Here is a 15056-nt window from a genome sequence, read left to right on the forward strand (position 1 = left end):
TTCTAATTATATATTTGTAGAACTGTGCACTTGTAATGCTACTGTGACACTGTAACTTCCTCTGGGATCAATAAAGTATCTATCAATCTACCTACCTATGACAAGGAGTCTGATTCACATTTTCCGCTATGGATCTCAAATGAGTGGAGAAAGTTGATGGAAGATGTTGTTCTGTAGATGCCTATTTTTCTGCAGAGTTCAGTGAATGAGCCAGCAATGATTTGAACCATAGCCTCCAAATGTGCATATACACACCCAATATTTGTGTATCATGACTCAATGATGGAGGCTCAAGTGCTCTAACTTCTGGAATAGATTAATGGAAAATGAACAGATTCCAATTAATCCTGTAGATTAACTCCATTGTAGCAAGAAGATTGTTGGAAATCAGATGCAATACCACACAAAGAAAGATTAAGAAGAAGGGTGAAACTATGACACAACCTTATTTAACCCCACTCTGCACTTGTGGATACATCGGTTGAGCTTGTATGTCATCATGCAGTTGTAGGATGGAGACACAATTCTAATGGTGGCCAGATTTTAAAGGATACTCCACAGATTCTCTCAGCTGACATAGTCAAAGGGTTTTGCTGGATTGAGGAAGGCCACATGTAACAACTGATGCTGCCCCTTTCAATTTTCTTAGAGCTGTTACACAGTGAAGATCATATCCTTTGTAGCTGTGTCTTGATAGAAGCCACACGGTAATTCAGCTATAAGCTCTTCAGCTGCCGAGAAGAGGCAGCTAAGGAGGATGATTGCCATTACATTCCCCTAGTTACTATATTCAAGTTTATCTCCTTTCCTAAAGGAGATAAATATGAATATGACAATTACATTGCCTCTGTAGTTCCTTGGTATGTTCCACTTCTACCTGGTTGAGGGAGATGGGGCTCTAAATATGTGTTTGAAGATACCACCACTAAGTCTTCGAACTTATTTTCAGCATGTCCCCAAAATAATGACAACAAGAGAAAAAAATTACTCCAAGGAAATCAATATTAAAAGTCTTAGGAACATTGAGACTGCTTTTCTCAGACGGATTCACATTTATGGGCTAATGAATTCCAACTAAAAGTCACAGACTACCCATTGGGCCTGGACTGCCCTGAAGTCTAGTCAAAGCCAAGAAATTCAGAAGCTTATTAATCACAAATATGAAATATTCTTGAACTGGAAGTCAATCCCAAAGATATTAGAAACCTCTGTAGGCATCTGAAAGTGGAGATCCAACAAGATCAAGAAACAGAATGTGGATGTACCGATCACAGAGTTGCATCTCTTCCAAAATTTAATGAGATCATGACTGAACAAATCTTGGCTTGCGTACTTGTCTCCTGCTCTTTCTACATGGCGTTTGACGACAAAATTGTAAAACTTATAATAGTTTGTAAATGTCTATATGCTCCTCATTACAATTTTACACATGTATTTTTTGAACCAAACAATCATTTGGCATTTCTAACCATGGACCAACTATATTTGGAAAAAGCTGTTCTGAAAGGAAAAAGGACACAATATGCCAAAAAGGATAAAAGTATATTTACGTAAATCCAATGAGGTGAATACCTTATTGATGTCAAGACCACTTGAAAAGAAAATCTGATGGAAATTGCAGGCAATGAATGAAATGGTCATCTATAAACTTAATTCAAAGCTGTGCAAGGTGCATACGCATGAGCTACTTAACAAAATTAAACCTGAAATTTTGTTGAGAAAATGAGGTGTTCTGCCTACAAGAGTGTTGATTACCTTTATTGCATATTTCTTTTTTGCACAGAACCATTCTTGGACCGTTGGTTCTTCCTGTTCAGTACTGCAACTATATAAATTGTGGCTCTGTCTGATTTACCTCATTTTTACCAAGTTAAACAGGGAAACTAATAGAAGGCATCAAAGGTACTAAATCAGAAGCAATAAAGGACAGACATGTTAAAGGTAAAGAATTTCAGACAGCAGAAACAATCAAGATATCCCCTTTCCTGCAAATAATGTAAAATCATTGTAAAATACCTGTTTTGACATTAAACAGCTATCTCTAGAAAGCAGCAGCCCCAGATGCTATGCAAGCCACAGAAGATTATAATTACGGGAGCACAAATTTAATAGTAATTGTCAATTCTGGTGTTTGCTGTAGATTGATTAGTACAAAATTCTTATATGGCTTCTGCAATGTTCAAAATTTCTAAACTATGATCAAAATTAAAATAAATAATTGACAAACATATTAATAAATCGACTTGCATTATTACTTTTTAATGTAATCCTCTGAAATTTGTTGTTCACGTCTCCCCTTCAAACTCGCATCATTCTGTGATCCAGATGCAATTCTGTTGGATTTAGGTTGATTCTGACCCTTCCTCATTCTGAATTCTTGCAAAGAAAAATCAGTTTGTTTCAGATTTGCAAAGGGTCTGGGATCATAGTCCTGGGAAACGTGAGAAGCTGTGTGTAAATAATCATTTTGATTTCTCTTTCCATAAATATGAGTAACAGGAGTCAGAACTTCGTCACAATCCATTGCATGGTCAGTGCTTTGGCTCTTTACTTTTATACAATTGACAGTCAGATTCTTGTGCTGCTTTCCAAAACAAAATTCTTCATCAACAGGACTATTAGAGTGCTTCTTCTCTTCAATAGCACATAATTCTCCATACTCATGAGCATATCTACACTCTTCAGCCAGATGCATCAGTTCTTCACAGTGACGCAAGTGTGCATCTGCAATCTCCAACGAATTTGATCTGCTGTTAAAAACAAAAAGATACATAAATAATAATTTAAGACCATAAGATATATGAGCAAAATAAGGCCACTCAGCCCATCAAGTCTGTTCCGCCATTCCATCGTGGCTGATTTATTATCCCTCTCAACCTCACTCTCCTGCCTTCTCCCCATAACCTTTGACACCCTGAGTAACTAAGAAACTAACAAATTGTACTTTAAATGTACGTACTGACTTGGCATCTACAGCTGTCCATCGTAATGAATTCCACAGATATTACCACCCTCTGGCTAAAGGAATTTCTTCTCACTTCTATTCTAAATGTACATCCCTCTGTTCTGATGCGGTGCCCTTTTGTCCTAGTCTCACCATCCTCCCCACATTAACTCTGTCTTTCAATATTTGACAAATTTCAATCAGATCCCCCCACACTGCGAATACAGGCCCCGAGCCATCAAACACTCCTCATATGTTCACCCTGTTATTCTCAGAATCATTCTCGTGAACCTCCTCTGGATCCTCTCTAATGCCAGCGCATCTTGTTTCAGATAAGTGACCTAAAACTGAGCACATCGTTGCCAAGACCAGAGAGCCTGAGTTACAAGAGAAGGTGACAGGCTAGGTCTTTATACCTTGGATCATAGGAGAATGAGGGGTGGCCTTACAGAAATGGTTGCAATTATGAGAGGAATAGATACGGTAGTTAGTAACAGTCTTTTCTCCCAGGTAGGGGAAACTAAAACTAGGGGACATAAATATAGGGTGAAAAAGAAAAGATTTAAAAGGGACCTGAGGGCCAATTTCTTCATGCAGAGCGTGGTGAGTATATGGAATATGTTGCATATAGAAGTGGTTGAGGCAGGTACAATGTTATCAATGCTTGAATAGGTACACAGAAGGACGGGGCTTAGAGAGATATGGGTCAAATGCAAAATATTGGAACTAGTGGAGTGGGCACCACGGTTGGTATGGACTCGTTGTGTCATAGGTTATCAGTGCCTTTTACACTTTAATACAAAGAATTCTGTTAAATTTCTCACCAGGGTATTTCTACACTCATCTCCTCATGGGAGAATCTAATAGTCTGTATGTCGCCAAGAATGGTGCCATCCATTTAACTGCCTTTGTAAAACACTGCTCCCTTCCATCAAGCTCACAAATCAAGTAATTTTCTTCTTTCTTCTCTTGTAATCTCAACAAACCCATCTTGTCCTTAAAAACTACCACTTCCTCCCTAGATTCATTCCCATTAAAATGATTACTACTCTAGCTCCATACCAGATGTTGTGATAAGAGGTCTACTCCCTTCTTGTACCATTTCCCTTGGAAAAAAGCTGCCATTACCTCCTGCTCAATAAACTCACTCTCAAGTATGATGTTCTGATAAACAATAATCTTCACTTTCTTTTCCTTGTGTAATGTATATATCCAAATTCATGGGTACATATCCCACATAATTAATTCTAAGAAATTGTATTTCCACAGCAGTAAATCAACATCCTCCAAGACCTTGATCATGGATGGTATGTTTTTGTCCCTTAAAATTTTTCTGTGCCATGGTCCACAGCAGCCTCCTGTTCAGGAATTCACCCCATAAACATTTCTTTTTCTTCCATTTTCCCTCTGCATTTTTACTTGATCAAGATTTTGTTAAATCCTTCTAATATACACCAATGACTTACATGTATGATTAAGCACAGCTCCAATGCCATATTCAAGTTTGCTGATGTCACCACTGAATCAAAGGTGGTGATGAATCAGCATACAGGATGGAGAATGAAAATCTGGCTGAGTGGTGTCATAACAACAACTTCTCACTCAATGTCTGCAAGACCAGGGAACTGACTGTAGACTTCAGGAGAGGGAAACCAGAGGACCGGGAGCCAGTACTCAATGGAGGATCAGAGGTGGAGAGTGATAGCTACTTTAAACTCCTGGGTGCAACTATTTCAGAGGATTTGTCTATCCAGCACATAAATGCAATTGCAAAGAAGCATGGCAGTGCCTCTACTTCCTTAGGCGTCTGTGAACTAAATGACATCTAAAACTTTTACAAACTTCCATAGATGTGTAGTGGAGAGTATAATGACTGGCTGCACCACGGTCTGGCATGGAAAAACTAATGCCTTTGAATGGAAAATTCTACAAAAGGTAGTGGATTCAGCCCAGTACATCACAGGTAAAGCCCTCCCAACCACTGAGCCTATCTACGTGAAATGCCATCGTAGGAAAGCGGCATCCATCATCAGCTATCCTCACCACCCAGGACATGCTCTCTTCTCACTGTTGCCAGCAGATAGAAGGCAGAAGAGCTCAGGATCTGCACCAACAGGTTGAAGACGGTTATTACCCCACAACCATCAGGCTCTTGAATAAAAGGCGGGTACCTACACTCACTTGGCCCATCCATTGAGATGTTTCCACAACCAATGATCTCACATTTAGGACTCTTTACCTCAATATTTCATGTTCTCATTAGTTATTGCTATTTATTTATATTTGCATTTGCACAGTTAATTGTCTTTTGCACCCTGGTTGATCTTTTATTGATCCTGTTACAGTTACTATTCTATAGATTTGCGGAGTATGCCCACAGGAAAATGAATCTCAGGGTTGTATATGGTGACATATATGTTCTCTGATAATATTTTCTTTGTACAGTACTTTGATATCCTCTTTTGACTTTGTCGCCATTTTGCCTGATTATGATTCAGCAGGGTATTCTGGAAATGTTGATACTTTAAAAGCTCTAAAATACGTGCAAGTTGATATAACTATGCCAATCATTTTTATTAATTTGCTTGTGGTCGATGATATAAGACAATTGAAAGATGGTGCAGAAATGCCAGTACACCAACAAGGCAGCTTTACTACATATTGAGTTTCATTAAACCTATACTGGAACCAACCTCAGTGGAAATCTCAAGCCAAGTGTTGATAAATTAAAACTGGAAAATGCTTAAACTAAATTGTCCTGTTTCCTGTTTTGTGCAATTCTTTAATCAAACCAACATATGTGTCAAAAAACTATGTGTTTGCAAGAGGCACAGCCTCAAGTTACAGTCAAAAAGGACAAAATTCGAAAAGGGAGACTTACTCCAATTCAGTTTTGTGTCTCCTGTGTAATAATTCAATGTCTTGAAGCTGGGTCTGACATAGAGCTAGGAAACTCCCTGCTGAAGGTTTGCTCAGCCTCTCTGCAGAAGCATCATCAATGGAAGTAACTCTCCCACCATCCACCACCTGCAAGTTTGGCAGTACTTTTAGGATTGAACATCTGTAAGAAGCAATTCACAAAGCTAACATTAAAGGATTGCTGGTGCATTTTAATACTGAATAATTCTAATGGGAAATGGTTATCTTCAATCCAAATCTAGCATTTTTTGTATATGATCCTAAGTAAATGCTCAGAGTTGAGTATCAGATATCATCTTTAGACGAAAATGCTATACAAAAATGCATTTTATAAAACTATTTTATAACATTATTAGTGAAAATATAAAAATCTTTAAATATTATATAATTTGTTACTTCAAGGTTTAAAAATATAATCAAGCAAAATATAACTTTTCAAAGAAGTTGCTCCCTTGAGAAAAGTAGAAAAAATATGATCTTAAGCCAGAAACCAATGCATCTTAGATCACCAGTGAGATTAAAAGTGAGAGAAGGAACATAACTTGTCACACTCCTCTGTGAATGCTAAATTATGTGTTGCTGGGGAATAAGGCAGAGCATACTCTTGTTTCTGCCATAATATGTCATCTTTCTGTTTCATATTAAAAGTTCAGGAAGAATTATCTGAAAGAAAAATAGGGCAACATGGAATATTATAGTGAATTTAAACGTCAATGTAAACGACCTGTCAACATGTTCATCAATACACTTTATGAGAAAACGGCTCAAATTTCTCACAAAGTTTAAAATGGTGTATTTGATTGATACTGTGAATAGAACATACTTTTGCTGGTCTTGAGAGAGAATAGTCGTTCATCTATAAAAACTAAATCTCCTTTTTCAGTCCACTGTTCCATTCTTCTCCTTTACTTCTGATAAATATCTTGAAACCCTCATTTAAATAAACTGGTTTTTTTATTGTTTATAGTGCAGGGTAATTTTAACAGCTTATTTTATTGTATTTGATACAAGTACTTACAATAAAAAAATGTAAGGAGGAGATCCCAAATTTCCAAACAGATGATCATTGATGTTGAGACAACTTTAGATTTATAACAAAATTACATGAGACATTCTGAAATTTCATAGATTCCATCACACCATCTGGTGCAAGGTAATAGAGCCATTGACATTAGAGAAGAAATAGCTATTGGAGGAAGATCAACTGTAAGGATTATTTATTGAAAAACATTAAATTAAGTTGGTGTACGTGTTTTTAATTGTGTTCAGTTGTTCAATTCCACTTTTTGTATTATTGTTTATTTTATTTAATCATAAAGTGGTATGATAATGCTTAACAGTTTTGCATGGTTTCTGAATGTCAGTGAATGTTTACCAGTTGGTATACATGTATGCAGGCTTTAATTAGCTTTTAAGATAACTCTGGAGACAAGCCTATCAGTCTCATTCAGAAAGCTCCTGGGCAACACCCATCATTTGCTAAGAGACCAGCACCAGGTAAGATGATTCTTTAAGGGTATGTAGACAACAAGTTCAGTGGAAACAGCAAGTGCTTCAATCAGTAGAAGATCGGAATAACTATGGGACGTTCCTCTTTAAACAGGTCCTGTAGATATAGGCTTTCTGCCACAGGATAGTAATCTAACACCTTTGTTAGAGGTAGTTTAGAGCTAGTGTCAGTCCGCTATAGATTTTACTTCATACTTTCAGAATTATGTGGGAGTTTAAAACATTATGCCATGTAAAAAATTGTAGCTTTATTTACAATGTTGTGCTTCCACTGGAATTCTTTAGAAAATACATTTGCTGTCATCAGCCCTGTTTGCTTCAGCTCGGGTGTTGCTTTGAAGTTTAATGACACTGTCAGATCCATTCCAACTCTCCATAAATTTTCTTCAATTGCCTCTGCTTCCTCCAGCTCTGGTCAAGGGACCAATAAATTCTATGTCGGCCAGGCTTCCTCTAGCCCCAGATTGGCTGTGTTCACTTATGTTAATGACAGCAGTAGCTGTTGTCACTCAAGTCACTCTCCTGATCTCAAGCTTCATGGCAGCATCAGTATAATTCACCACTACCAACTTCTAAAACTAAAACCTGCTGGCCAGTTCTCTCCAGCTTTGACTTAAATTTCCAAAGCACTGTAAACTCTGCATAGGTTCTCACGATAAAAATGTTTGCCCATTCCTGTTCTTCCAGAACCCCACTGGCTTCACTTCCATTATCTGCCACATAGCATACAGTAATAAAAATAAATAAAATAATATTTTTATTTGGCTGTAATTGCCACAACACTTCCTACCATTGGTTATATTTTTGATGGCCCTTCCAGATTCAGTTCATCTGTTCTGGAAATAAAGTACAATTGTAATTTTCACTTCATTTGTCTGCCATTATTGTATCCAACAGGCATACTTCAATAATCTCAGTTTGTCAGCAAGTTTAATTGGATTTATTGCCTAAACTTCCTTTGCATCTTTTAAACACTTCAGTTGATGAATACATTTTAAATTACCATGCTTTCCCTTCATTCAGTTAGGGTCTTTTCTCTTAGACAGACTGAACTACTGAAAATATCATAATTGGATCAACACTGGTACTTACCCACCCCATAAAATAGGTAGAAGGCTCCAACATCTGCAAAGCTGGGTAAGTACCAATTGATCAAAGATGCCAGTCAATCAAGAGTTGCTTCAGGCTTGCCCCTCCTTAGGGCCTCTGCTCTCTCGGTCCTGCCCCTGCCCGGGTTTGACTACATCCCAGGGCAGCATTGTAGCATAGCAGTTTGTTCAGCATTTTACAGCACCAGATGTAAGGTCCAGGTTGGATTCCACAATGTCTGCAAAGTGCTTGTACATTCTCCCCGTCACAAGGCGTGTTTCCTCCCACATTCCCACATTAGGGTTAATAAGCTGTGAGCATATCATGTTGGCGCCAAATGTGTGATGACCCTCATGGGCTGCTCCCAGCACAATCCTCGCTGGTTGGATTTAACACAAGTGACACACTTCACGGTACGCTTTGATGTACATATGACAAATAAAGCTCATCCTTATGATCATCTTCTCAGTACTACCAATTCACCAGCCCTGTTCCTCTCTGCGTGAAGTCTTCGTGGATGCCATGCCACTCCTTCTGAAATGCAGGTTACTTTTTTGCAAAATGCCTGGTAACAAAACAGTTAATATAATGTTGTACTTCCAGAGTATCAAAATCAATGGGGGATGCTAAAACAGTAAACTCTAGGCGTTCCCAATCTTTTTATGGCATGGATCCCTACCATTACCTGAGGGATCAGTGGACCCCAGGTTGGGAACCCCTGGTATATTCACACCTGCAAACAACCTCCACCTATCCAAATCATCTCAGCTAAAAGACAAACCAGGCTGAGGCTGGCTCAGGTAGTACTATGCTTTGAAGTTCTACATCTTCAAAAAAAAAATTGACTTTATCTGGAGCAGATCACACCAGCTAGTGTTACCAGGTGAAGTCACAAACAATGTGAAATTTGATGGGACACTTCTTGTTAGAATTCGTTTCCCAGCTTTAGCCATGCACATAAGGATGGCACTATTCATGGAACACACATTTCTGCAAATTGAATGAAACTGTGCTGAACGTTCCATTCCATGAACATTACTTCATTGTCTCATTTGAACTTGGCAACTTTTAGTTGGTTCCTTTGCTTGCTATTTAAAGGCACATTCGGCTGACACTGATGGGATAACCTTGAGTTGAGTACAGGTGACTTAGACACCCCCAAAAATCGAAAGGGTGCTTGTACGTACTTAGATATTAGACTACTAAGATATTTGTATTGTAGGCACCAGATAAATTACTCCAAAGATACCATTCCTATGCTGGAGGCACAATTATGGGCTTGACTCATCACTCCTGATGGGTCACGGATCTTGGTACAAGACTTAAAGATATGTCCATTAACATAGAAACATAGAAAACCTACAGCACAATACAGGCCCTGCGGCCCACAAAGCTGTGCTGAACATGTCCTTACCTTAGAAATTACCTAGGGTTACCCATAGCCCTCTATTTTTCTGGGCTCCATGTACCTGTCCAGGAGTCACTTAAAAAACCCTATGGTATCTGACTCCACCACCGTTGCCGGCAGCCCGTTCCACACACTCACTACTCTGCTTGAAAAGCTTACCCCTGACATCTCCTCTGTACCTACTTCAAAGTACCTTAAAACTGTGCCCTCTCGTGCTAGCCATTCCAGCCCTGGGGAAAAAGCCTCTGACAATCCACACGATCAGTGCCTCTCATCATCTTATACACCTCTATCAGGTCACCTCTCATCCTCCGTCACTCCAAGGAAAAAAAGGCCGAGTTCACTCATAAGGCATGTTCCCCAATCCAGGCAACATCCATGTAAATCTCCTCTGCGCCCTTTCTACGGTTTCCACATCCTTCCTATAGTGAGGCAACCAGAACTGAGCACAGTACTCCAAGTGGGGTCTGAACAGTGTCGTATATAGTTGCAACATTTCCTCTCAGCTCCTAAACTCAGTCCCACAATTGATGAAGGCCAATGTACCGTATGCTTTCTTAACCACAGAGTCAACCTGCGCAGCAGCTTTGAGTGCCCTGTGGACTCAGACCCCAAGATCCCTCTGATCCTCCACACTGCCAACAGTCTTACCATTAATACTGTATTTTGCCATCATATTTGACCTACCAAAGTGAACCACCTCACACTTATCTGGGTTGAACTCCATCTGTCACTTCTCAGACCAGTTTTGCATCCTACTATTGTCCCGCTGTAACCTCTGACAGCCTTCCACAATATCCACAACACCCCCAACCTTTGCGTCATCAGCATATTTACTAACCCATCCCTCCGCTTCCTCATCCAGGTCATTTATAAAACTCACGAAGAGCAGGGGTCCCAGAACAGATCCCTGAGGCACATCACTGGTGACTGGCCTCTATGCAGAATGTGACTTGTCTACAACCACTCTTTGCCTTCTGTGGGCAAGCCAGTTCTGGATCCACAAAGCAATGTCACCTTGGATCCAATGCCTCCTTACTTTCTCAATAAGCCTTGCAGGGGGCACCTTGTCAAATGCCTTGCTGAAATCCATATACACCACATCTACTGCTCGACCCTCATCAACGTGTTTAGTCACATCCTCAAAAAATTTAATCAGGCTCATAAGGCACGACTTTCCTTTCACAAAGCCAGGCTGACTATTCCTAAACATATTATGCCTCTCCAAATGTTCATAAATCCTTCCTTTCAGGATCTTCTCTATCAACTTACCAACTACTGAACTAAGACTCATTGGTCTATAATTTCCTGGGCTATCTCTACTCCCTTTCTTGAATAAGGGAACAACATCCGCAACCCTCCAATCCCCCGGAACCTTTTCCAGCCCCACTGATGATGCAAAGATCATCGCCAGAGGCTCAACAATCTCATCCCTTGCCTCCCACAGTAGCCTAGGGCACATCTCGTCCAGTCCCAGTGACTTATCCAACTTAATGCTTTCAAAAAGCTCCAGCACATCCTCTTTCTTAATATCTACACGCCCAAGCTTTTCAGTCTACTATAAGTCATCCCTACAATCACCAAGATCCTTTTCCGTAGTGAATACTGAAGAAAAGTACTCATTAAGTACCTCTGCTATCTCCTTTGGTTCCATACACACTTTTCCACTGTCACACTTGATTGGTCCTATTCTCTCACATCTTATCCTCTTGCTCTTCGCACACTTGTAGAATGCCTTGGGGTTTTTTTCTTAATCCTGTCTGCCAAGGCTTTCTCATGGCCCTTTCTGGCTCTCCTAATTTCTTTCTTAAGCTCCTTCCTGCGAGCTTTATAATCTTCTCTCTCATTGCCTCATTTTTTGAACCTTTCATAAGCTCCTCTTTTCTTCTTGACTAGATTTATAACAGCCTTTATACACCACAGTTCCTGTACCCTATCATCCTTTCCCTGTCTCATTGGAACTACCTATGCAGAACCCCACACAAATACCTCCTGAATACTTGCCACATTTTTTCCATACAATTCCTTGAGAACACTTGTTCCCAATTTATGCTTCCAAGTTCCTGCCTGATAGCATCATATTTCCCGTTACTCCAATTAAACGCTTTCCTAACCTGTCTGTTCCTATCCCTCTCCAAAGATATGGGAAAGGAGATAAAGATCACAATTCTGTCTCCAAAATGCTCTCCCACTGAGAGATCTGACACCTGACCAGGATTATTTCCCAATACCAGATCAAGTACAGCCTCTGCTCTTGTAGGTTCTTAATGAAGAACTTATTCCTGCAAACTTCAGAGAGATCACATACTAACTGAAGTACTATGATGAATAATATATTGGAAGATTCAGGTTTTCCAAGGTCATCACTGAAATAAGTAATATTCTGTGAGGAGATCTTTAATCACAAGCCTGCACTTAGAAGTTTTTGCGTGTATTTGTTGACATGCCAAATCTCTTCAAACTCCTAATGAAGTATTGTCACTGTCTTACCTTCTTTATAACTGCATCGATATGTTGGGACCAGGTTAGATCCTCCAGAAATCTTGACAACCAGGAACTTGAAACTGCTCACTCTCTCCACTTCTGATCCCATTATGAGTATTGGTAGGTGTTCCTTCATCTTACCCTTCCTGAAGTCCACAATCAGCTCTTTAGTCTTAACTGACGTTGAGTGTCAGGTTGTTGTTGCGGCACCATTCCACTAGTTGGCAGATTTCATTCCTGCACATCCTCTCATCACCACCTGAGATTCTACCAACAATGGTTGTATCGTCAGCAAATTTTTAGTTGGTATTTGAGCTATGCTTAGCCACACAGTCATGTGTATATAGAGAGTAGAGCAGTGGGCTAAGCACACACCCCGAGGTGTGCCAGTATTGATCGTCAGCGAGGAAGATATGTTATCACCAGTCTGCACAGATTGTGTTCTTCCGGTCAGGAAGTTGAGGATCCAATTGCAGAAGGAGGTATAGAGGCCCAGGCTCTGTAACTTCTCAATCAGGATTGTGGGGAATGATGGTATTAAATGCTGAGCTATAGTCGATGAACAGCATCCTGACGTAGATGTTTGTGTTGTCCAGGTGGTCTAAAGCCATCTGCCATTGACCTATTGTGGCGATAGGCAAATTGCAATGGGTCCAGATCCTCGCTAAGGCTTGTCATGATGGACCTCTCAAAGCATTTCATCACTATCGATGTGAGCACTACTGGGTGATACTCATTAAGGCAGTCTACGTTATTCTTCTTCGACACAGGTATAATTGTTGCCTTTTTGAAGCAAGTGGGAATTGCCACTCGTGGCAGTGAGAGGTTGAAAATGTCCTTGAATACTCCCACTAGCTGGTTGGCACAGGTTTTCAGAGTCTTACCAGGTACTTCATCAGGACCCTCCACCTTGCGAGGGTTCACTCTCTTTAAAGATAGCCTAACATCGGCCTCTGAGACAGAGATCACAGTGTCATCAGGTGCAGCAGGGATCTTCACAGCTGTAGTTGTGTTCTCCCTTTCAAAGCACACATAGAAGGCATTGAGTTCATCTGGTAGTGAAGCATCACTGCCATTCAGGCTTTTGGGTTTCGCTTTGTAGGAAGTAATGTCTTGCAGACCCTGCCAGAATTGCCAAGCATCCGATGTTGCCCCCAACCGCGTTCGAAATTTTCTCTTCACCCTTAAAATAGTCCTCCGCAAAACATCCCTGGATTTCTGATACAGGCCTAGGTTGCCAGACTTGAATTGCACAGATCTAGCCTTCAGCAGACGATGTACCTCCTGGTTCATCCACGGCTTTCAGTTTGGGAATGTACAGTAAGTCTTTGTAGACACACACTCATTCACACAGGTTTTAATGAAGTCGGTAACAACTGCAGTGTACTCATCCAGGTTCAAAGATGAATCCATGAATACAGTCCAGTCTACCAATTCAATGCAGTCCTGTAGGCGCTCCTGTGCTTCCCTTGTCCAAACCTTCTTGGTCCTCACTGCTGGTGCTGCAGTCTTCAGTCCCTGCCTATACTCAGGGAGTAGAAGTACAGCCAGGTGATCCGACTTCCCAAAGTGAGGGCATGGAATAGCACAGTAGGCATACTTGATGGTGGTGTACCAATGGTCCACTGTGTTGTTTCCTCTGCTACTTCAAGTGATCTGTTGATGGTAGTTACTTAGTGATTTTTTCAGACTGGCCTGGTGAAAATCTCCCAAAACGATGCTGAAGATGTTAGAGTGCACTGTTTTGTGTATGTTGATCCCATTGCTCAGATCATCTAAAGCCTGATTAACAATAGCCTGAGGTGGAATGTAAACTACCAAAATGACCCCAAAGAACTCCTATGGTAGTTAAAAAGGACAGCACTTAACTGTTAGATATTCCAGGCCAGGTGAGCAGAATTAGGACAGCACCAACATATTTGTGCACCAAGAAGAGTTGATCATGAGGCATGCTCCTCCACCTCTGCTTTCGAGAGACTCTATAGACTTATCCCAACGGCGTATTAGTAAACCCATCGATCTGAATCGCTGCATCTGGTATGGAAGGGGTTAACCAGGATCCCATGAAACAAAGGACACACACAGTCCTAGTGTCCCTCTGATTCAGCACCCTAGCTCTGTGATCATCGATTTTATTCACCAGAGACTGCACGTTTGCCAGCAAGATAGTCGGTGTAGGGAGTTTAAAAACCCTGTTTCTTTAAACGCACTTGTAGCCCCGCTTTACACCCATGCTGCCTCTGAGGTATCCTACAGAGCAACTAATTAAAAGTACTGTGAATCCTCAACAAAAAAAAATCAGAAATGCATCCTTTTTATCATACCTGCGAATATTTGTTTTATAGTTAAATAAAGTCTATAAAAGGATAATTAAACTGGGATAATGTTTATAATTTTGGATACTTGATGGGAATCTAAAATAATTCTTGCATAAAATACAGTTGTTTGTTAACCTGATCACCTTGGCTCTGTTCTAAACAGGGATACTAATTAGTTTATGAATCTGAATATCAGAGCTACTTGGTTCTTATACAGATATTCCAAATCAGAAGGAGGGATGCATTCTACTTTTTGAAACAAGAAGCTATAAAATAGTCAGTATTAATTTATTTGAGAGCTCTTTTATTCTGGCTACTCTGTGTCAGAAATAATCTGTTGGTTCCACTGTTGCCAGTACATTCAAGCCAACTGCATTTAATGAAT

At 40.2% G+C, this 15056-nt stretch overlaps 1 protein-coding gene across 4 annotated transcripts in view; it reads right to left on the reverse strand.

Moving 5' to 3' along the window:
* The window catches only part of lrriq1 (leucine-rich repeats and IQ motif containing 1), a 172877-nt gene that overhangs the window by 78113 nt on the left and 79708 nt on the right, over positions 1-15056 (reverse strand). For 3 of the 4 annotated variants that reach the window (XM_072267485.1, XM_072267488.1, XM_072267487.1), the window contains 2 exons: positions 5826-6005; positions 2256-2750 (listed from right to left, as the gene is read on the reverse strand). In XM_072267485.1, the coding sequence (XP_072123586.1) occupies positions 2256-2750; positions 5826-6005 (675 nt within the window). The remainder of the gene's footprint in view (positions 1-2255; positions 2751-5825; positions 6006-15056) is intronic. The other variant, XM_072267486.1, reaches the window with a different exon arrangement.

The sequence above is a fragment of the Mobula birostris genome, chromosome 9, assembly GCF_030028105.1.
Source record: "Mobula birostris isolate sMobBir1 chromosome 9, sMobBir1.hap1, whole genome shotgun sequence".
Classification (NCBI taxonomy): Eukaryota; Metazoa; Chordata; class Chondrichthyes; order Myliobatiformes; family Myliobatidae; genus Mobula; species Mobula birostris.